Genomic DNA, 20,764 nt, shown 5'->3' with positions numbered 1-20,764 from the left:
CATGATTGGTATAAAGAAAGGCAAAATTTTATTTTACAGTTTCATATTCCAAGCACTTTTCTTTATCACACATATTCTCTTAAACATAAACATGTTAACATCTGGGTCAAAATAAGTAAACAATCTTCTTTTTTTGATAGGTCAGACCTTTTCATTCATAGAATCACATTAACTTAACTCTAAAGGTTAATATAGACATGAAATGAAAGAAATGAGGAGTAAAATCTAGGTTTACAACCATACAGAAAGAATTCTGAAGATAAAAGTCTGATGCTGAATGCCTCAACACACACCAAACGCGCACACAAACAAACCACCAACACCAAAAAAATCTGTCATAAAAACAGTAATGTAAACTGAAGTCATTCAGGTTTTACCCAGAATGTGTAAAAGAAAACAAAAAAAAGAAAGAAAAACAGCCATACATCAAGTCTCGTGGCCTTTTTGGAGGTTAAAATAAATCTTTTTTATGTCGTGGAGTTACTCCTCCATTTGTGCCCAGGCTTCTTCAGCTTTCATGTAGTACTGGTTAGCCAGTCGACCCTTCATGGCCGCCATGGCGGCTTCTGCAGCTTCAGTAAAAAGGTCACCTGCAGGAGACAGACAGAATGAGATGTTACAGGCAGTCGCTCCACCAAACAGAAATGAACCCCAACCCCACGACCATCATGTGAGACTAAAGCTTCTCCGTGCCACAGATCAAAATCACAAGCCCTACTGCTTCACTGGAAAACGGTCAGACAGAAACTGGTGTACGATTTCTTGAAGTTAAAATTCTGCACTCGGCATCGGGTTGAACCTGCTCTCTGTGGGTCTGCGGCGAGGTTGTGGCCTCCCTCCTGGTACATCTCTGCCTCTCTGGCCAGCAGAAGGTGGCGAGGCTCGTCCTGGGTCCCATCGAACTCTCCTCCTTCGTCGTAGTCCATCATGTTCAGCGCACTGTCGTACCAGTGAACCGCCTCGGCCCAGTCCTGCTTTCTGTGAAGGCAAAAGGATAAAATGCTGTAACTCACAAATCACCACCACTTAAAAAAAGAAACTGTAAAAATCCAACCGGCCACAAGAGGGAAGTACTATCAAGCAAAGGCAGGATTCCTACGTTTCACCTGAAACATCTGCTTTGAATGAACCTTCACTCACCTGTCAGCAGACAGACCGACTCCAGTATCAAAGGCTCTGGCCACTATGATCATAGAAGATCTGTCGCCAGCCTCAGCAGCCTGCAGCAGATACTTGAAACCTCTCATCCGGTTTCCTGCATTATCCTGCCAACAACACACACACATCAGAATATAAAGCCACCCTGTGAAATAAGCTCAACAAAAGAAAGGAAAATAGATGGCGCACAGTACCTCCAGCTCCATGTCTGGCAGTATATGATGAGGTAGCTGCAGACAGCACTGTCCCAAAGCTACGATGGCCTCCAGTTCTCCACACATGGCAGCTCTCTCCAGGTGGTACATGGCCGACTCCTGGTCCCATTGTTCGTCCTTCTCGCAGAAACGACCCGCTTCGTGGTACCGCACCATAGCCAGGTGGACCTGGGTGGGAGATAAAGAATATAAGCGCTTGAAGCATGCCGAGCTGCCTCATTGTGTTTGATTTGCGATAGGAGGAGTTTGGACAGAACTGAATGTTTAGAATCGAAGAAAGATTTCAAAAATTGTAACAATGTAAGTGTTTTTAGTGTTGATGGGACCAGAGTTAAATAGTGGCACGGAAACATTAAATTAACTAATGTTTCCTCCTCTTACTTTTCCAAGAATCGACTGGCCGATCTTCTTCTGCAGCAGATTGTTGAGTCGTTCCACCTCGGTGGCCACACAGGAAGGTCGGTGGACGTGAGCGCGGGATGAGTGATAGAAGGTCCACTTCTCCTCGGTCAACTGAACAGAAGCAGGCACCAAAGATCCAAGAAAGAAGAAAAGAAAAAGTTACCATCTGATATTCACTGCATGAAATATATTATGGTTGAAAAGTCACACTGCAGTCTCAGAGGTGTACCCATCCAGGAAAGTCTGCTTTGAGCTCAGAGATGGAGGAGTACATCCCTGTTAATGCCAAAGGAGCGCACATACAGACACACACACAGTTATAGAAGTGAGAATGAGCGGGATGGCAGAGCAGGCGAAGGTAAAGGAGGTAGATGGTGTTTCAGTTCCAAGTATCACTTTTTATCTCCATTTGTATTTTCCGATCGTTTTCGTTCACTAAATAAATAAAGCAGGCGTCAACAGGAAAATAGCGACAGCGAGTTCAATCCACACAAATCGGAACCGTTTGAAAAGCAGAGCCGTCATGCTGGAGGCAAAGATTATGCTTCACGGCCAAAAAAAGACTGCAAAGCGCTGCACAGGGAAACACCTGGCTCAGGAGCTTCCATGCAAATAATCACCCATTCGTTGTCAGGAGTGTTTGAGTTTAAGCTCGCAGAGACTCTTGGAGGAGCTACCATCTTCCTCTAGTGAGGGGAAACAAAGAGTAGGAGGAGTGGAATTAGAGGAGAGGTAAGGAGGGGCTTTCATGGTTAAACAAGTGATGGGAAAACAAAAGTAAAGATGATGTTAAAAGGGAAATTAAAGTAGGGTTATTTGATTAAAGTGGTGATGATGATGATTAAGAACGAGGTGAGGAAGGGATTTAGGGATATTTATGTTTCTTTACCCGTCTGACACTTTCCTCGTCCGACTCTGAATATTGTCTGTTGTAGCGATGATGGATCTATGTGACAATATGACACGGACTGTAAAACCAGCTGTCACGAAATCTAACAAGTGTTGAATAAGTGCATCGACGGGGCATGATGAAGCTCATTTCAGGTAATATGCAAGAGGACGTTCACAAACTGGATCCAAAAACGGGATTTGGATCACAGGAAAAATACATTTAATGATTAACTAAAAGCTTCCTCTGTCCATTTCTGTTGAGCAGTGACAAAAATCTTTACCCCGTCTACGTGGTCATTTGGATCTCCTTCACTCCTCCTCTCGCTCGGGTAGCCGCTGTCCCCGCCGTTTTCTGATTCCTAAAGACAAAAATTAAGACAAGAAATTCTGATTCCTGGTGGTAAACTTTTGTCAACAAGTCAGCTACACAGATATAGTTTTAAATAAAGTTTTAAATAATGTAAGTAATGCTGTTAATCAATGTGAAGCTTGGGGTTGGGGGTGTGATGATGCAGCGCTCTGTGTTTTTTTAAACGTGTTTTCTTTAATTGCTGTGCTGTTTAGAGCCAAACCATCAGTTTTTACTTACCCTGTGTTCGCTTGTGTTGCTCAATCTGTCGTGTTCATACATTCCGGTAAAAGACGAGCCTGTAAAATGGAAATAAAATGCAAAACCACTCACCACTTTAGCTCCTAAACATGTAAGCTATGTCTGAATACTTGTGTATCTCAAGATATCTCTGCTTGCAAATTTCCAGTAACATACAATGACACAAATGTCTACACTAATCTGTCTACTAACTCGACATGAGTACTGTCAACGCTGAAATCCTCCTTCTGGCTAAAAATGGATTATTGGTTCCTCTTGTTTTGCACATGTGACCATGTCACTGTCAATACTTTGTACTCTTAGTGCACTTTATTTACATGTAGTCGTCTGTGTGAATGCTTTTATTCATTCAAATTAGCGAGAAAATGGGAAAATACCAGATATATATACATAGACTGTATATGAAAGATGGACATGTTACTGCCTTAACCTGCCATTCTTTATACTAGCCAGCAAGGGGGATTCCTCTGGTTGTAAAAAACTAAAGAAGTCTCTGTTCACATGATTTGCGATCTCAGTAAACACATTCCTGATGGGTTTAAGGACTCTATCACTACTTTTAAGCTTCATTTAATAAGTCAAATAAAGCATGTGGTTCTAGTTAGAATCAAATAGAGTGATGAGGCAATTGATTCACGCCTCACTCGTTACATCCCTTTTTAAAATACCAAGAGCTTCATGACTGGACTTTGCTAACTACTATGTGCATTTTTATATATACAGTAACATTTTCTTTGTGCAGTATTGCAGTAAATGGGTCTTGCTTGCATTTACTGATTGCTAACTTGCCTATAGAGCCAGCTGCAATTGGGGGGGAGCAGGGAAGGATAAGAGGGGAGCAGGGGATCGATTCCATGTCGCTCATGCTCTCATCTACAGACGAGGTCTCAGACAGGCGGGATAGGAGTGGAGGCGCCCGGCTGGCCGACATGGTGCGAACACGAGGAGAACCGCAGTGCTCCTCTGAGCCTCTCAGCACAGTCTGGGCTGACTTCTACAATGAGAAAAAAAATAAAGGAAGAAAGATGAAAATTAAAAGAGGAAGAACTCAGAATTTCTCTTTCTTTTTGTTCTCTGCTCTTTTAAGCCACAGACCAACATCTTCTACCAGGATATAAACTTTCAGCAGACATTCATGCCTAAATATGGAAACTGTGAGCAAAGTGAGATACAGCTGCAAGCAGCAATGAGGAAGCCAAACAGCTCAGCGGGACAAGTGCAAGAGGAAGCTTTTGTGAGTTTGGCTTTCCAAAAGAAAGAAAAACAAAAACACACACACTTCCTGGCCCACACAGGAAGTGATTCGCTCTCACATCACTACTACTGATGGTTGTTTGTTTCCAGGTAATAAACCAACCAATAAGTATAGGTAATAAATCCCCCCCCCACACACACACACACACACACACACACACACACTATTCCTACTGCTGCTACTTCTACTTTAAAGGCTGCTGATTTCAGTCCCTAATATTTAAAGCATGATTCAAACATAATTACGAGCAGCTTGTTGGTGCCGTCCAGCTGGGACATCTCCGCAGGGGAAAGGTCAAAAGGCGTCAGACCCATGCTTTTGCAGATCTTGTTACACAGATGCGAGTGGAAGAACAGGGCCATGCCTCGCACACCTGAAACACAGGTGTGATCAAGTTGAAGCTTTTTAAACACTTACTGATCTAAGTTTGTAGCAGCAGTTTGCTGAAAGGTAAGCATACCTAGATTTCCGTCTCCAAAGTCGGTCCCCTTCGCTGTGTGGATCTGAGGGTCGGTGTAGAGATCGCCGACTCCCTGGATGTCCACCACGATCAGCTGGTGGCCCGACCGCTCAAAGCTGAAGTGACTGAAGGCCTGACGGAGAAAAGAGGGAAATTATATTTGACTGTGTCTTCAGCTTGCGTCTTTAGCATGTATTCATACCACTCCACAGGTGACCACTCACCTGTGGAGTGAGGCGGATGTTGTCGTCCCTCACAAAGCCGGAATTGGAGTTGTATTTGATGTACTTGCCCTCGATGTAATGCTCCAGGTGGAAGAGAGGTTTACTGGGTCGGTTTGTCATCTCCACCACACACATCTGCATGATGTCCACCTGAGGATTTAAAACGGAACGAGGATTACGAGGCATCATCTGATTCTGATACTGGGGGGTGAGGGTGATAAGAGATGACAGGAGGCAACTTAAGATAAGACCCGGATCTTTTAAAAATATTGGTAAATGTACAAATATATACCTGCAAGCGAAAACTGAAGGCTCCAGAGTTCACTAAATGCTCCGTTACAGACAGTTTTTTCTGGTCTTGGCTCTGTATGGTGTCACTGAGAGCCGATATCCCTAATATGGTCATCTCTGAAGCCCCACCCACCTGCTGTTCAAGTCTTCTGTTTGTGAGGGGCAGCCAATCATAAGAAAGTTAACTCAAAGTGGGAGCAGCTAAAGGGTCAGTATAAGATAATAAAAGGAAAATAATTTTCATTTAATTGGAAATCACATTTGAGTCTTTTCTCAACCGCTTATCCGAATAGTATATAAATATTTGGAAAAAAAAAGAAGCACCAATCAGAGGCCAGTACGTCTTCCCGAACTCTTTCTGTTGACTTCCCCTGATTTTATCGATACCACCTCATTTCTCCCGTACCTGTTTGGGAGGTCGGTGGCGATTGTACTCCTCGCCCCAAAGTTTGGCCTCCATCTGCAGCCTGACGTCCTCAAAGTAAACATTTCTATCCACCGTCTCCATGTAACGCTTGGCCACATAGTTGGACGCCGACTTCCAGTTGCTGCTGTGTGAGAAATTCGACAACTTCTTCCTGCAGGGTAAAGGGATCACAGTAAATCTACATAACTTTAAAGATAAAGAAACTCCCTCGCTGGTTTCAATCTTGATAAAAATACATAAATAAAGCCTTCTTCAGAAATAATAGATATCAGATGTGCCCCAAGTGATCTCGGGTCACAGAAGAAAAACTGATTTAAATTCACATGTGTATAAATCCAGGAGGAAAAACATACTTCTTTTTTAGGACCTTTAATGTTTGTGCTGGTGGATGCTGGGGGGGGGGGTTGATGGATGCCTCTCTTACATTCCCAACATAACAGATGATTAACCTTTAACAATTAGAGTGTTAGGCCTTTTCTCTGGGATTCTGCAGTGCCATGCAAAAGCCAGTGCAGCCATGATGGCGCCGCCCACTGCGATTTTAACCAATTAACATCCAGGGAACCAATACTATGAGAAAGAGTTAAAAATGAGCTCCATGTCCCGCCACAAGAGACTTCACAGAGCCTGTTTAGCGTTTTTCTCAGAAAATAATGAACATGCTAGCTGCTGCTATCCTGACTGAGAAATGTGAGGAATGTGGACTTGCGCTGCTTTCTAATCTAAGAGAGACATAGTGCTCTGTTTTGTTTACAAAGAGACCACAACGTCATGAGGGCAACAGTCGTTAGATATGAAGCGATGAATATAGACTCACGCTCTGAAGCACTCCCTCATGGCCCCTCTCCCAAAAGGCTGTGAGAAACAAGACAAAGGGACATAAATTAGATGAGGGAGAAAGACACTGTGAGTTCCTAAAGTAAAGTGAGGTGTAGTACCTGTGTACCCATCTTCATGTGGATCTGGTCTTGAACCCATTCCCCTGTAACGGCATTGTACCTGTGAAGATGAACAGCTATATTAATTATCTATTTAATTACATAATATTAAAAATTTAAAAGAGGAGGTGACGTCTATGTATTTTTTTAAAACTCAAATACTTCAATCTAACCCAATCAGAATGTCTGCATTTCAAAGAGGCAGCAGGATTTCATGAGTGGGCGACTCCAAAATAGTGTATATAGAACGGGTGTAATTCTGAAAGGTTTTTGAGAATAGGACAGAATAAAAAACAGTACCCAAATTTTTCAGGGAGATTTGAGGGAGATATGACTCATTAAAAAAAAACAACAAAACAAAACAAAACAAAACAAAACATTAAAGATACTTCTTTCTGCAAATTTTTCTTAAACTTTCAGCATCATGATTTTACCACTCGGCATTTTGAAATTTACAGAAGTTTGTCTCCACCACAGAAAAACAAATAAAAACAAAATAAAATAAGTTGCAGAGTCGAGCTTCCAGACAAATGTGCTATTTAAGATTTTAGTGGTTAAATAAAGGTTACATTAACTCACTACGCCATCTGCTGGTCTGAACTGGTATAACATGAAAGTACAACCCAGGCCTAGTTCAACTTCTGTTGACATCTCTTCCACACAGCACATCTTTGGGATATAAAGGCATACCATTTGTTTCTTTACATTATTTTGACAGTTGTAGATCATTTTGTAAGGTTTTAAGAGGCCATAGTAGAAATGTTGTATAATGTATAGCAAATACAGTAATTAACCCCCCCCCCCAAAAAAAAAAGATGATGTGAGGATTGCATCTTGCATCTTTGTTTTGCAAAACAAAAATCAACTATAAACTTGTGTTTTTTGTTGTTTTACATGTAATAATATGAGTTAACAACATTTAGGCTTAATGATTTTTAACGTTTAAAGCATTAGCAGCTACTAACACGTTGTTCAGCTGACTTAACAACGTGCACAGCACTTCTGTGAAGAAGTGGGTTTGGTGATAATGTAAAACAGGAACACTGACATTTAGCTTCTGTAACCTCTGCTGTAACCCGATGTGCACCTCCCTGTAAATATAACTATTCATCACACTGGCAGACTGGACAGACATAAAGGTCATTAACTAGAGAGAAAAAAAAAGGGAGGTGGACATTTCTTTTTAATAATTAAATGAAGAATGAATTGAGGAAAAAAAGTGAAAGTAGAATACATTTTAGGTGTAGCCAAATCTATTAGCTACTGCTCGTCTCCAACTGGTGTAAATTTCACTGAGCAGCTTTAAAGGACTCCAAAAGCAATGAATACACACTCATGTATCTGCAGCTGCCCGTGTATGATCCCCACCCGAGGGTACTTCAGCTCTGCAACCTTGTCTTCTTGCTGTGACACATCTGTGGCTCATGTTTTTTCTTAAGCCACAGAGCAGCACTTCTAACCCGGCTGTGCCGGGGAGGAGATGTCCGTGTTTATTTTCTCAGACTGTTTTCCACCTATTACTTTGTTAATCATTCACAGGCCCATCGCCTCGCTGACCTGCCTTTTTGAAGCCATTCCCCTCCCTCGATCAATAACCCAGCACACCGAGAAAACAGAGAAAACTATTCATCACAGAAGTTATTTAAGCTTCTTACTTCTGTTCATGTTTGCCCAGTGCAGTCTCTCCATCAGCAGCCCATTAATTATTCTTATCAAGGAAGCACATGCAAGCATCAAGTTTCCTTTGCACACAAAGAAAACAAGGAGAGAAGAATGTAGCCGGGAGGGAACGACTTTTCATTAAAGGTCATTTTGACCTCTCTTATTCATTTTGTTTAGGACTGACGTTATTTTGGAGTGAGGGGAGTTGACTATAGTGATATAAATGTGGGTGTGAACACTATCAGACAGGATCAGACTGTCTGTTTGGCCCGTCTGGGCGTGTGTCCCGAGTTAATGTATGCTGGATGTACTAAAAGTGCAGCTGCACGTCCTAAAACTAAACTCTATTTTTCCGCCCATGGAAAAACGAGCCCTGTTCCCTTTCCAACATCTAATCTCTGCTTTAGGAACGCAACGTACTATGACTCTCATCCAACTGAGTTCGTCCTGCAGGGGGGCAAAGAGGAGTGAGGTTACACGAGAGTAAAATTAGCACATGTAATGGGAGCATGAGGGCAAATCCCACCCCTGACGATCCCTCCACCCCCGCAGTCAAATACAAGCTCTCCGTCTGTTTACGAAACGGGATTTTTCCTCCTGCTTTTTGTCTGCACCCAGTGAACTCATGTGTGCTTCTGCAGTTTGGACTCTGAGAGCTGTTCATGCAGCAGCCACAGGATTCTGTGGTCATAATATCTGGATGCACATTCAGCATCACACCCAAGTGCATGGGGCCAACAGACGCCAGAGATGTTTGTGTACAGTTAATAATAGCAGAGCACTACTGACCGAGATATGAGCAACAGAGATTAAATGAGGTCTGCTGTCGGTTCAAGACGAGCCCAAACAACTTACCGAAATGATTTAAAACTACTCTTTTTTTATACTTTTACAGATATACACAAAGGCCGAGATCACTTTTTCCTCATATCTATAAAAACTGATGCTCTAATGCTTTTCATTTGCATAATAGGCGGTTATTTTCGGTGGAAAAACTAAAAAGAAGAAAACACTGCACACCTCCAGCTCTCCACCAAACTTAACGACTAGGAAAATAACATAAAGCGCTAAAGGGTTGGATATCTTCTTCTGCAGTTACTGCAGACCACAAACTGAGCCAAAGGAGGGCAAATATTACTCACATGACTGTCACATTTTTGCTGTATACGTCAATAAGCAACAGTATGCAAACATTTCAGTGATTTCAACTTCATTTAAAGCTTGTTGCACTGGCTCCTGAGTGGTTAAAACATCAGTTAATGCAGATTTAATTTGAATTTCCTGATTGACAAACAATGTTAGAAGCTGGCTGCATTTTAATTTTATTAGGTTAAGATTTGGCTGTTTTTCCTGGCACAGAACTTGCTTTTTGGGAGATATTACACTTGCATGCAAATCTGTAAAAGCAGATTTATTCACGTATGATTCCTGACCATTTGCTGAACAAAAATGTCTATTTATCTCTGTAAATGGAATCTAAATCAACAGAGATTACGTTAAAAACATGATTTTGTATCAGTTCTGTTTAATTTTCTTGTATTCAGGCCAAAACCTCTTGGGTGGAGGGCCCAAAATAAACCCATTCAGAAAAATAAGCTGCACACAGCAATATTCTCACACAACAGGAAAAACACTGCTGAAATTGACAATCTTGTTCTGGTACTGTACATGCTTGAACAAGCTCTACTTAACTGAACACTTGTTGAAGCACAGTGTAAACACTCAAAGGGTCAAACAGAAGAGGTCAAATCTGCTGTGAAAGAGTTTCATCTTTGCCACAAAGTCAAAGTCAGACCTGTAACGAATGCAGGGTTCAGTCGCTATCTCCTCCAGGTGAAACTGCGCCCAAGGGTCGGGCATCGCTTTCGCCTTTTCGATAGCGTGCAGCCATGCTGCCTGGCAGAAAAACAAGATAGAGAAATTTATATAGATCTTATGAGCTCGGGAGCAGAATAAAAGTCAGTTTCCCACATCAGGATTGCTCGAACACAGAAGAAAGAGGGAAAGCCCTTCCATGCAAAGCCGTTTAATCTGCACAATAAAAGCAGTTCTAAGCCAGTCTGTTCTCTTTACTCAACAATGCATGCATTGTTTTTTCTGCAATTATAATCAGCTCTCCAATTGAAATCTATAATGTCACGATTTCTGCATTAGAGGGCTCTCCCTCTCGATTTAGGGAGTCAAAACAACCACGTGGCTCACAACAAAGCACACAAACATGAAGCAGACACTGAAAACAAATACCACAGGAGAATGAATACATGGTGAAATTATGAGTGGATTTCTGGGCTGTAAGGTCACCGTAAATAAAATAACTTACAGCTACCTTAAAGTGAACATGTGCAGTTTTCAAAAAAATAACTTGAATCAGATGTCACGAGTAAGCTAAATCTGTTAGCAAGTAACCCAAGCCTTGGCCCAACCTACGCTGCTCAGCAGCACGTCCTCCTCGTGCGCCACTGCTCACAGTCCAGCAGATGTCTTTCTATTTAGAGTGAGGAAGGAGCAGCACTTATGTTGAAGAGGAGCAGGCGACACATGTTTATCAATAAAAGAAAAAAGAAAAAAGAAAAGAAAAGAACAAGATCCGGGAGGGATGAAGTGGTTAAAAGTAAAAGCAGGGAGAGGCAAATTGAAGGGCAGAGTGAGGAGCTGGAGGCGTGGATGGTCAGTGGTATAAAAGGGAGAGAAGGAAAAACCAAGATTTAGATCCAAACATACCCGTGCACTCTCAGACAAAACCTTGTACGATCGATGTCCTGCCACTGTATCTGTTTCTTTTTCGTTCTATGCAAAAAAAACAACAACAAGAAAACGGATCCTTTATCATCAACAGGAAATGTATGCAACATCACTTTAGATAACATTAACAGCCCGAAGGCTCTGAAACAGCAACACCACCACCGCCACACAAAAATTTAAAGAGGCGCGCGCACTGAATTGAGCTTTTGTTGCAGCTCCCTGCTGATGTGGAGCGAGAGAGAGCTGTGTTTACACACATCATAATCACAAGGTGAAACCGCTCTCTGCTGCTTCCTGTCAGAAAGTACATTTAAATAAAAGGTGGGTTGACCAGCGCTTCACTCGAGCAAACACATAAACACACGTGTTGAAATACCAGACGAGCCACACAGTACGTGTGTGCAGGCATGCACGTATCGTCACACCTTAAAAGGCAAACAGAAACATTGCAGAACTGAGAGGTGGGGATGATGCATCAGCACAACAAACTGTCATATCCCCACGTCTTATATCTCACCCTGTACATGAAGTGGGATTTAGGGAGCGAGTTTGACAGCTGCCGTGCATAAACCAGGTTTTTAAGGTGGCTGCACACTTCTTTGGCCGAATCGTCCAGGATGGGGCAGATGAAGTGGTCTTCGTCGTCATCCTCGCTGGCGTTGGACTCGCTGAGGGAGGATGCTCTGTGTTTGAGGGCACTCCGCTGGGCAGAGGGTCTCTTGGCGCTGCCATCCTCCTCCATGCTGAACATGAGTTCGTCCTCCATGGTTTCTGTTGCTGTTTTGACAACAGAGTGTGAGAATGGACTGGAAGTAGGGAAAAAACAGTCACATGCAGAGTGCACAGTCAGGGAACCAGGTGGCAGCTATGTTAGTGTATGTCCAAAACAAGCATGGATGATGGCTGCATAACTCTTACACCAAATGTAAGGACTTCAAAGGGGGCCAGACCTTCACATTTAAGTTACAGCCACAGATTTCATTCAACAACACACATCATGGGAACTCTAAATTATCAGTAAGGCCACCAGCAATCAAAAGCATTTCCATTCATTTTATCTGTGTTATCTATCAAGTCAGTCGGTCCTTCTGTAATCACAGGTTACTGTGCTCTGAGATTTTTAAAGTAGGAGCATAGGAATGCACACTCAAGAACATGCTTCTGCAGGTTCAATGTCCCCCCCCCCCCCCCCCCCCCCGGCTGTAAAACATCTAGCAGCAGCCATTCCTGTTGTACAACTACAGCATGCAGCAGTGGAGTTTCCTACAAAGAATCATCTTCTAATTTAATCTATCGCGACCTGCTGTTAGATATGTTATAGTAAAAGTATTAAATGACCAGCCAATGTATAATCGGATGTAAAGACACACCTCTAATCCCTCAATCTTGACAGACTGTGACAGCAAATCCAGTCACCTCGGTCTTCTTCCGTCTCTCGGTATTGGTTTGCACTTGCAATAGTCAGGGCTCCAGGAGCAGGAGTTCACCCCTCCTCTGAGACCAAAGCAAGAGTGGATGCCTCCTAGTTCTCCGCGGTATCCTCAAGGTCCGGGACGTGCCTGGCACAGGGCTTTTGTTCTTGTTCCGTCCACCACGGCGAAGGCTTCCCTCTGCACGTATCACAGTGTTCTCTGTTGGCCACGCCCCTGCGTCCTGCTGCGTTCAGGACGGTCGGAAATAGAAAAATAAATCGGAAATGAGTGTTTAGCGGTAAGGAAGAAAAGACTTCTGACAGGTCTCAATTAGATCTGGCAAACAAATAAAAACAGCGTAAGTAGCAATAGTTAAAATTATTATCGTACAGCCAGGCCGCAAAAAAGCAAAATTGTGTACTTTCACAGGAGCATTTGACAGTACCACGAGCAGAACGTTTGTACCGTCCGTCCTCCAAAGTGGCAGTCCAAGCAATTGTTGCCTAGCTAAACAGGCCACGTGGGGCAACACGGAGGTTCGTCGGAAACTTTACGACCGCACTTACATGCCATTTAATAGCTATCGTGCAGGTGACAAGCCAAACATCCTTGCAAATATTTACTTGTATAACAGGGCTCCAAAATGGCTTTAGCTACCTTAACACTGGGTTGGGAGTACGTTCTTTACGTAGCTTGCCATCACCTGTGTGTGAATGTGTGTGTGAATGGGTGGATGATTGTGTATAGTGTAAAGCGCTTTGGGGTCCTTAGGACCAAGTAAAGAGGCTATAGAAATACATACCATTTACCATTATTTAGCTCTTATTAAAAATATTAGCAGTGCCTTATCCGTCCAGGGCTTCAGTGATAACTACAAATATAATTATGTGCTCGAGGAAAGTTATTAGTATTAGTAGTAGTGAAACTACATCATCAATGTTATAACGTGAATAAGTACATAGTGTTTCCCGTCATATAAATAGATATGTGTCTGACGTGTGGTATCACGGTAGCGTGGCCGAGTGGTCTAAGGCGCTGGATTTAGGCTCCAGTCATTTCGATGGCGTGGGTTCGAATCCCACCGCTGCCAGAACTTTTTCTTGCCTTCTTCACCACGACAAGTATTGGCATATCGAATATGCTTTTTCTTTTTTGGTTATAAAAACCAGATACCAGAATTGATTTCCACTTTTTTGTTGTTGCTTATAGTCATAAAAACTCGAGGTCTGATATTGTAATGCCATCTTGTGGCCAAAAACAAGCTTTGAGAATTTTGGAGGACACCTTAAAACAGACAGTCACCCACCACCAGGGCATTTGAATGTTTTTTTTATTATTATTTCTTTAATTTCTGATGATTTGGGGCCTTTTCTGCACCACTTTATGATGATGGAAACACCTGTGAGTAAATAAGAACATACAAATGAGGTGACAAATGCTTCTTAGAAGCTTCTTTCATGTTTTTATTATTGCTTTTATTTACATTTGAAAAAATAAAGAAAGTCGGCAGTAATAAAAGTTGCCAAAATTGTTGACAGATTTCTAAAGTTTGCTAAAGTTTAAGCAGGGTACAGAAATATGGGCCATTTTCCAACAGAGTCCTCAATATTATATTCATTAAAATAATATAAAGAATGTATATTAATGATTAATATAAATTCTTACAGAGAGCTGCACAGTTAAAATGGACGAAGGTCTTCATCATCTGTGCCCTTTGTTGTATTTGCACACATCTCTTTAATAAAAGATAAATCATAAGGGCGCAAAATAAAATTCAAGACACTGTGCTTAATTACATTTAACAGATTCACATGCTTGTAGTAGTGTTTGTCCCATTTTTCACAGTCTACATTACTCTGTAATCATTCTAAGATTAGGTTTCATCCTGACTTGGGTTTCACTGGGCCCTGCTATTTTCCATCACATGCTGAGAAACCACAAACTGCATTTTCTGGATGGCCAGCTGAGTGTCTTCAGGAGAAATCCCAAGATGCCACACGGCCCTGACAGAGTTCCCAAAATGAGGGTACATGAGAACCTGTATCCCCTGCCCGAGTGCAGCCTCCTCACTCTCGCTAACCTGAGCCATGCGGTCACAGAACTCGCTGGGACTCAAACTGAGATCCTGCAGGCGGAAACGCAGGATATTTGTCTCCACGGCAGCCAAGTCAACAGCGAACAAGTTAGGATTGCAGTCGAGAAGAGCTGAGCGTGGAGAAGAAACAAGCTAATTACACAAAGGAGTAAAGCGGGAGCCAGTAAAGTATTTAATTTTCATTGAAAGGTATTCATGTAAAATCAGTCAAATTCCAGTAATTCAAGCCTCTAGAACTCAGAAAACATTCACTATATAAAGGTAAGATTTTGCATGGCTTCATTAAACATACTAAAGTTATTGCATTAAAAAACAGCAGACCCTGAGGAAGTCACGTGGATTGAATTTTCATGGAATAACCAGGTAGTTACTCACCTTGAGCAAACATTTTTGCATTGCCGTGATCCTCCTCCAGTCTTCCAATCATATTCTGTAAGGAGAGTTTTCCAGCTGCTGCCAGTATGCCAGCCTGCCGCATTCCCCCACCGAGTGCTTTGCGACACCGTACCGCTCTGGATATGAAGTCCTTGGGTCCAGCCAGCACAGTACCAACTGGGGCGCCCAAACCCTGATACACACCCAGGATTTTGATTGTTACATTAATCCAGTTTCACCTTTGTTTAAGATGAATCTTGACTTCTTTGTGTGTGTGTGTGTTTATATCCCTCAAACCCACCTTGGAGAGGCACACACTAACAGTGTCTGTGTGCTGCAGTATGGCAGATGGAGGCACTCCCTGAGCTACAGCGGCGTTCATTACCCGGGCTCCGTCCATGTGAACGGACAGACCATATCGATCTGCTAAAGCACGCACCTTAAACATGGAAACAAACCATCCAAACATGATCGCATCACATCATTAAATTTTAATAAGCCACGAATCACTATTGCTTTTGCATCAAAATGTGGCAATCAGCATGACTCTGTAAATAATACATTTCAATGGGAAGTCTTCCTGCCGGAGACTACGAGTCTACAACAAAGTCTCCGGGGATACATCCCCATGGCAACCAAGAAAAGCTATCTTTAATAATAATTGAAGAAATTTAATTAACAATGTATTTCAAATGATAACCAAATGTATATGACCCAAACTGTGGTCTCTGCTGCGAGCAGTGAAATGATTCACGTCACCGTACGTCCGTACTACTTTGGCTAACACGCTGTACTGAACAGGGAGCACAAGGAGAGAACATATTTCTCCAATATTAGCTTTTCTGTTCTGTTAAATACAGAATTTCATTCAAAATCTTTCCCTTTAAACACAAAGTTCACCCCATCATAGCCTTAAGACCTCATAGTATCTTATCATCCCAGTGGAGCATTTTAGTTTCGACCTACAGGGTTTCTTGAAGTTCTTGGAGGCTGTAAAAGCCTCTCCTGAGGAACCAGCTCCTGCTTTGGGTTCAGGTGACAGACACCCTTTCTGTTTTTAAGATTAAACTTAAAACTTTCCTTTTTGAAAAGGCTTATAGTTGGGTCTGGATCAGGTGACCCTGAACCATCAGTTAAGGAGCTACTTTCCTTGTGATCTCAGGCAGCACTGTGTTAAAATCAGGCATGAGTCACTGAAAGCACTGCATGGGCTCAGGAACATTTCTAGAAATCACTGCCTATGAACGTTGTGCCGTCCACAAATGCAGGTCAAAACTCTATCAAAGAAGAAGCCATATGGACACATAATCCAGAAACACTGACATCTTCTCTGAGACAAAGCTGGCTTAAATTAGACTGATGCAAAGTGGATCTGGGGTCAGACTAATCAAAGTGAAAGCCATGCACACACACCTCCTGCAGAAAAGCCAGAGGTAGCACACGTCCCCCTTGAATGTTGTGCGTGTTTTCCACACATACGAGCCGTGATCGTGGGTAATGGGGGTCTGGGTAACCGTGGCGTATCTTTGACTCCAGCTGCTCCAGGTCAAACGTCCCATCGGGGAGCGTGGTCACCGTGGTGGAGTGCACGCCAGCCAGCTGTATCAACACAACCAATACACACACACACTCTTGTCTAGTTACAAAAAAAACACATCATAGATGAAGCTGCTGCGGCACACTCACCTGAGCGCTACCTCCTTGCTCGTAGATGTGTAAATGGGACAAGTCCCCCACGATTACCTCGTCGCCCCGCTCCCTGCAGTGCACCATCACTGTTGGATGAAATGCAGGCATGTTTGCGACCATCCAGGACTAGTTAAGACTAATTCACACACTGCCAGGTGAAAGCAAAACTGACCTGCAATGAGATTACTCATCGTTCCAGAGGGGACGAACAGGGCGGCCTCCATCCCGAACATATCCGCTGCAATTTTCTGTAACTCTGCAGACATCACGCTTTAGGTTTGAGCAGCATTTCACATACAAAAATGCAAAGACTTTAGAAGACTGCAGTGCAGTAAACCATTTCTCTAGGCATGGTTCAAAGGACAGAGAGGATTTTGTCATATAGACTGCAGAGTCAGCATAAAGACCTTTGTTTTACTTGGAGAGAGTTTTGTCTGCATGATAGTTGATTTAAGTGACTTTGAACGTGGCACAGCTGTTGGTGGCAGACAGGCTGAAACTGCTGACCTGGTGGGATTTTCTTACACAATGATCTCTAAAGTTTACAGAGAGTTGTCTGAAAAAGAGAAAATGTCCAGTGAGCAGCGGTTCTCTGACTGAAAATGCCTTGTTGATGTCAGAGGAGGTTTTATTGTTTGGAAATGTTTCGTTTTAGTTTAGTTCTTATCAGTTTCAGTGATACTTTTCTTCTTTTTCCAAAAGTTGATTCTGTTCATCTGGACGTAGCGTTTTCTGGGAGAAACATTTCGTCACTCATCCAAGTGACTTTTTCAGTCTCAGCTGACTGCAGGTTTCCCCAATCTCATAAACAGTACATTTGCATAATGACTGAAACCAGCCCACTGAAGGAACAATGAGCTGTGAGGTCAGTTCCTTAACCATAATTATGCAAATTCTTCTTTTTAAGTATTACTGTATGGAAGGCTTACATTAAAGGCAGGTTTTAGGAAAATGATCCAAACGTTCAGGCAGGCACCGAACTGACAAAGACTAAAATGAAGGATATTTTGTCTATATTTACATTTTATTTTAGTTCATTTTCCAAGTTCACAAACCATTTCCGTTTTATTTAAAAAAAAAAAAAAATTTTAAAAATTATTTTAACTAAAGTTTTTTTTTCACACCACAATCAATTTTTAAGCTGTTAAAAATGTCGCAAAATAGCAAATACGACACAAATTAAAAGTCATATATGGAAATTTTTAATGTAATTTATTTTATTTTATTTATTTATTTTTTTACAATTTTTAGATGGTTCAATAAATTTTCCATTTGTAAAAGGAATTTTCTGTCAATAATCTGATCATTTAAAAAAAATTAATGTAAAAGTAAGCCATACAGTACTTTTCTCGGGAATAGCACACGTTTGGGATGTGACCACCTTATAGAAGAGAAGAAAACTGGGTAATCCTGTATTGGATAATCCAAATAATCAGTGCTTGAATGTGGAAACTCTGGTATGGGTATAAATAAGTAACTAAGAGGTACTAAACTAGCCTGGTGCAAATATAAAAATACACACAGACCAGACAAGGGGTCAGCTATAATTTAACGAGAACAGAAAAACATTTTAAAGCAGAATTTAACTCTTTCTTCGACTCTAACCGTTAACTGTCGGGTCTTCTCCCATCACATCGTCTCCCACCTCGGCCTCCGCCATTGCCTGGCGCATGGCCGGACCCGGCTTGGTCACCGTGTCGCTACGGAGGTCCACCACCCGGACGTGGGCCGCTCTTCCGGGTCCAGCGTAGCTGGGCTTTCCGGAGTTGTAGTATCCCCTCGTGGAGCTGCATCCCAGCACGGAGCGGAGGGCGTTTTGGGCAGCGAGCGGTGCCACAACACCTTGATGGATGAATTTAAATAAAAGCCTGCAGGAAGATGTTTTTAACGCCATGATAGTCCCTTCTCAATCATTTTCACTGTTATTACCGAACTTTGTATCGGTGGAGTTGTAATCGATAATCATTGACTGCAAGGGAAGTTAATGGATGACCTATAGGCGCATCCAAGTGCGCAAAGCGGCCTGGACCTCAAGATGGCGCTAAAATTCCAGCAAAGATGATGATGATGATGATGATGATGATGATGATTATTATTATTATTATTATTATTATTATTATTATTATTATTGCACACATGTACACTCGTTAGGTTAGTCCTGGTGAGGATGAGGGGCGGGTGAAAGACATAAACTGCATTTTATCTGAAGCAGCTCTGGTGACACTTTGTGCTTGTTAAGCACAAAAGAAAACTGAAGTTTGTTTGATGGTCTTTTCAAACTCGGCCCTTTTCTTTTCAAAGCACTTTTTCAAACCGTGAGCTGTCATTTTAGCCACTGTTCTGTCAGGTTCTCAACATTATTTCTGCAGGGATGCGTCTGCACATTGCACTGTCTCACTTCATGTGAAAAACAAGGGTCACATGTGCACATCTACTTTAAATAACTGCATTTTTTTTGTCTTTTTTCAGTTTTTGAATTATTTTTTATAATGTGTGCAGAGAAAAGATATTGACAGGTGCCATGTTAAACTGCACTTGACCCGTGATGATTGCCTTCCTTGCTTAAAACATGTATGATGTTGTCTGAAGAGGATGAGAGGCGAAACATCTTCATGACGCTTAAAGAAGTCCAGTCATTTTCTTTCCAAGCTAATAGGACTATCGTGATCTGGAAAACCTACATTCATGGGTCTGACTTGACTTAATTTCCTTGATTTCTGATGCATTACTTTTTTCCACAGTGGTTTAAGATGCAAATGTCGTTTTTAAGTAAAAGAAAACAAAAAAATCCAACACCAGGTGGCAATTCAACTATACTTGCCTGCTTGTTTTCATAAGTAACATTACTGCTTCTTTCATGTTCTCACTGAGGGGGAAAATTGCATGTGTTTCAAATAGTTGGGGTGGTGTGTTTCCTTTATGCTCATAGATCTAGATTTCATGGAACACAGGAAACGTATCGCCTGCAACAAATGCATTTTTACTCCCAATAAAAACATGAACCAAACAGAGAATGTATTTAGGAAACCATCGGGGCAGTTGATACATTTTTATCATAAATTTACGCCACAAATCTACACAGTTCCCCAGAAGTCAAGGAAATTACAAAAATGCCCAGGGAAAGACCTGATCCCTGCTTATGAGTCTTCCCATTACCCAAAAAACCTACGCCCACACCTTCTTCTCCTAAGAAATCTGCATGTATGTTCAAAAGCGTTCACAGGGTGAATCAGCAGCCTAAAAAAAACTTTTTTTAAAACAGTGTTTATATTGTTTGTAAAAGACTTATGAGGCTGTAGCTTGTGGTGCATATATTGTCCTAAACTACACAATAAACTGAGCTTTACAGGCTTCAAAAAAGGATATTAATTGGGAGGTTACTTTACAAGATTACAGGTCTGTCCCTTGTATGTTTTGTTTAGTTTTGTTCTTTATTTTTCAGGCCCCACACACAAAAACACTGATTTGATAACATTAAAAAAAAGTCTTTGAACCACATTTGGCTACTAGATCATTTCAATCTGCAGTTCCTTGGAAGGTAACACACACAGTCCCACACACAGATGTTAATTCTTTCATCTATAACACACCTCATTTAACAAGCAACCTATCCCATCAGTTTATATTTTGCACGACATGGAAAGATATGAAAATCTACACATTTTCAACTCGTTCTGGATTTGGGGATTGTGCAAAGGCAACGCTTCTTTTAGGAACAGTCGGCCCCTTTCAGCTGTCGTCATCGTCTCTAAGTAAAGTTGGAGGCATAACAAATGACTTTAAAGCCAAGAATGTGCATTTGAGTGCAAAATTATGTTCTCAAAATGGACTATTTTGTGTTTAATACAAATCTCACTGCAATGGTACTGCTGGGATTTCTTATTCAGAACTTTTAAGGCTTGTTTATATCTTCTATTT

The 20,764-nt window shown here is 41.8% G+C and overlaps 2 protein-coding genes and 1 non-coding gene across 9 annotated transcripts; 1 reads left to right on the top strand and 2 right to left on the bottom strand.

Moving 5' to 3' along the window:
* Positions 1 to 5: 5 nt before the first annotated feature.
* On the bottom strand, positions 6 to 12,865 carry eef2k (eukaryotic elongation factor 2 kinase). Of its 7 annotated transcripts, none has more exons than XM_085170643.1 (20): positions 12,646 to 12,865; positions 11,793 to 12,081; positions 11,255 to 11,320; positions 10,329 to 10,429; positions 6,872 to 6,932; positions 6,751 to 6,788; positions 5,913 to 6,084; positions 5,216 to 5,365; positions 4,992 to 5,124; positions 4,777 to 4,904; positions 4,066 to 4,270; positions 3,256 to 3,314; positions 2,948 to 3,025; positions 2,665 to 2,721; positions 2,396 to 2,461; positions 1,755 to 1,886; positions 1,353 to 1,541; positions 1,141 to 1,265; positions 800 to 978; positions 6 to 590 (listed from the first exon to the last, which is right to left on the bottom strand). In XM_085170643.1, exons 2-20 carry the CDS (start codon positions 12,039 to 12,041, stop codon positions 481 to 483), a joined length of 2,298 nt encoding a protein of 765 aa, XP_085026769.1. In that variant the 5' UTR covers positions 12,042 to 12,081; positions 12,646 to 12,865; the 3' UTR covers positions 6 to 480. The 7 variants fall into 7 exon arrangements, with proteins under 7 accessions (XP_085026769.1, XP_085026768.1, XP_085026771.1 ...); XM_085170642.1 differs by having other exon boundaries at positions 11,793 to 12,052; positions 12,646 to 12,864; XM_085170645.1 differs by lacking the exon at positions 2,665 to 2,721 and having other exon boundaries at positions 11,793 to 12,052; positions 12,646 to 12,864.
* tha1 (threonine aldolase 1) lies at positions 12,646 to 18,835 on the bottom strand. Its single transcript, XM_085170651.1, has 7 exons — positions 18,452 to 18,835; positions 17,019 to 17,102; positions 16,844 to 16,932; positions 16,571 to 16,756; positions 15,459 to 15,596; positions 15,158 to 15,350; positions 12,646 to 14,892 (listed from the first exon to the last, which is right to left on the bottom strand). The coding sequence occupies exons 1-7, from the start codon at positions 18,738 to 18,740 to the stop codon at positions 14,585 to 14,587; spliced, it is 1,287 nt and encodes a 428-aa protein (XP_085026777.1). The 5' UTR covers positions 18,741 to 18,835; the 3' UTR covers positions 12,646 to 14,584.
* On the top strand, positions 13,696 to 13,777 carry trnal-uag (transfer RNA leucine (anticodon UAG)). Its single transcript has one exon. It is a non-coding gene; the product is annotated as a tRNA-Leu (tRNA).
* Positions 18,836 to 20,764: the final 1,929 nt, after the last annotated feature.

This window comes from Neolamprologus multifasciatus, chromosome 8, assembly GCF_963576455.1.
Source record: "Neolamprologus multifasciatus chromosome 8, fNeoMul1.2, whole genome shotgun sequence".
NCBI lineage: Eukaryota > Metazoa > Chordata > Actinopteri > Cichliformes > Cichlidae > Neolamprologus > Neolamprologus multifasciatus.
Note: the sequence above shows the minus strand (reverse complement) of the source record. Positions and strands in the feature narration are given on the sequence as shown.

Excerpts from the sequence above, each read along its gene's own strand:
- eef2k (XM_085170643.1), bottom strand. The coding sequence starts at position 12,041 with ATGGAGGACGAACTCATGTTCAGCATGGAGGAGGATGGCAGCGCCAAG. Across the intron at positions 10,430-11,254 it reads TTTTGTCTGAGAGTGCACGG|GCAGCATGGCTGCACGCTAT; the intron begins GTATGTTTGGAT and ends TTTTTCTGCCAG. Across the intron at positions 3,315-4,065 it reads AATTGCAGCTGGCTCTATAG|GCTCGTCTTTTACCGGAATG; the intron begins GCAAGTTAGCAA and ends TCCATTTTACAG.
- tha1 (XM_085170651.1), bottom strand. The coding sequence starts at position 18,740 with ATGGCGTTAAAAACATCTTCCTGCAGGCTTTTATTTAAATTCATCCAT. Across the intron at positions 16,933-17,018 it reads GATGAGTAATCTCATTGCAG|TGATGGTGCACTGCAGGGAG; the intron begins GTCAGTTTTGCT and ends TTCATCCAACAG. Across the intron at positions 15,351-15,458 it reads TTAGTGTGTGCCTCTCCAAG|GGTTTGGGCGCCCCAGTTGG; the intron begins GTGGGTTTGAGG and ends GGTGTGTATCAG.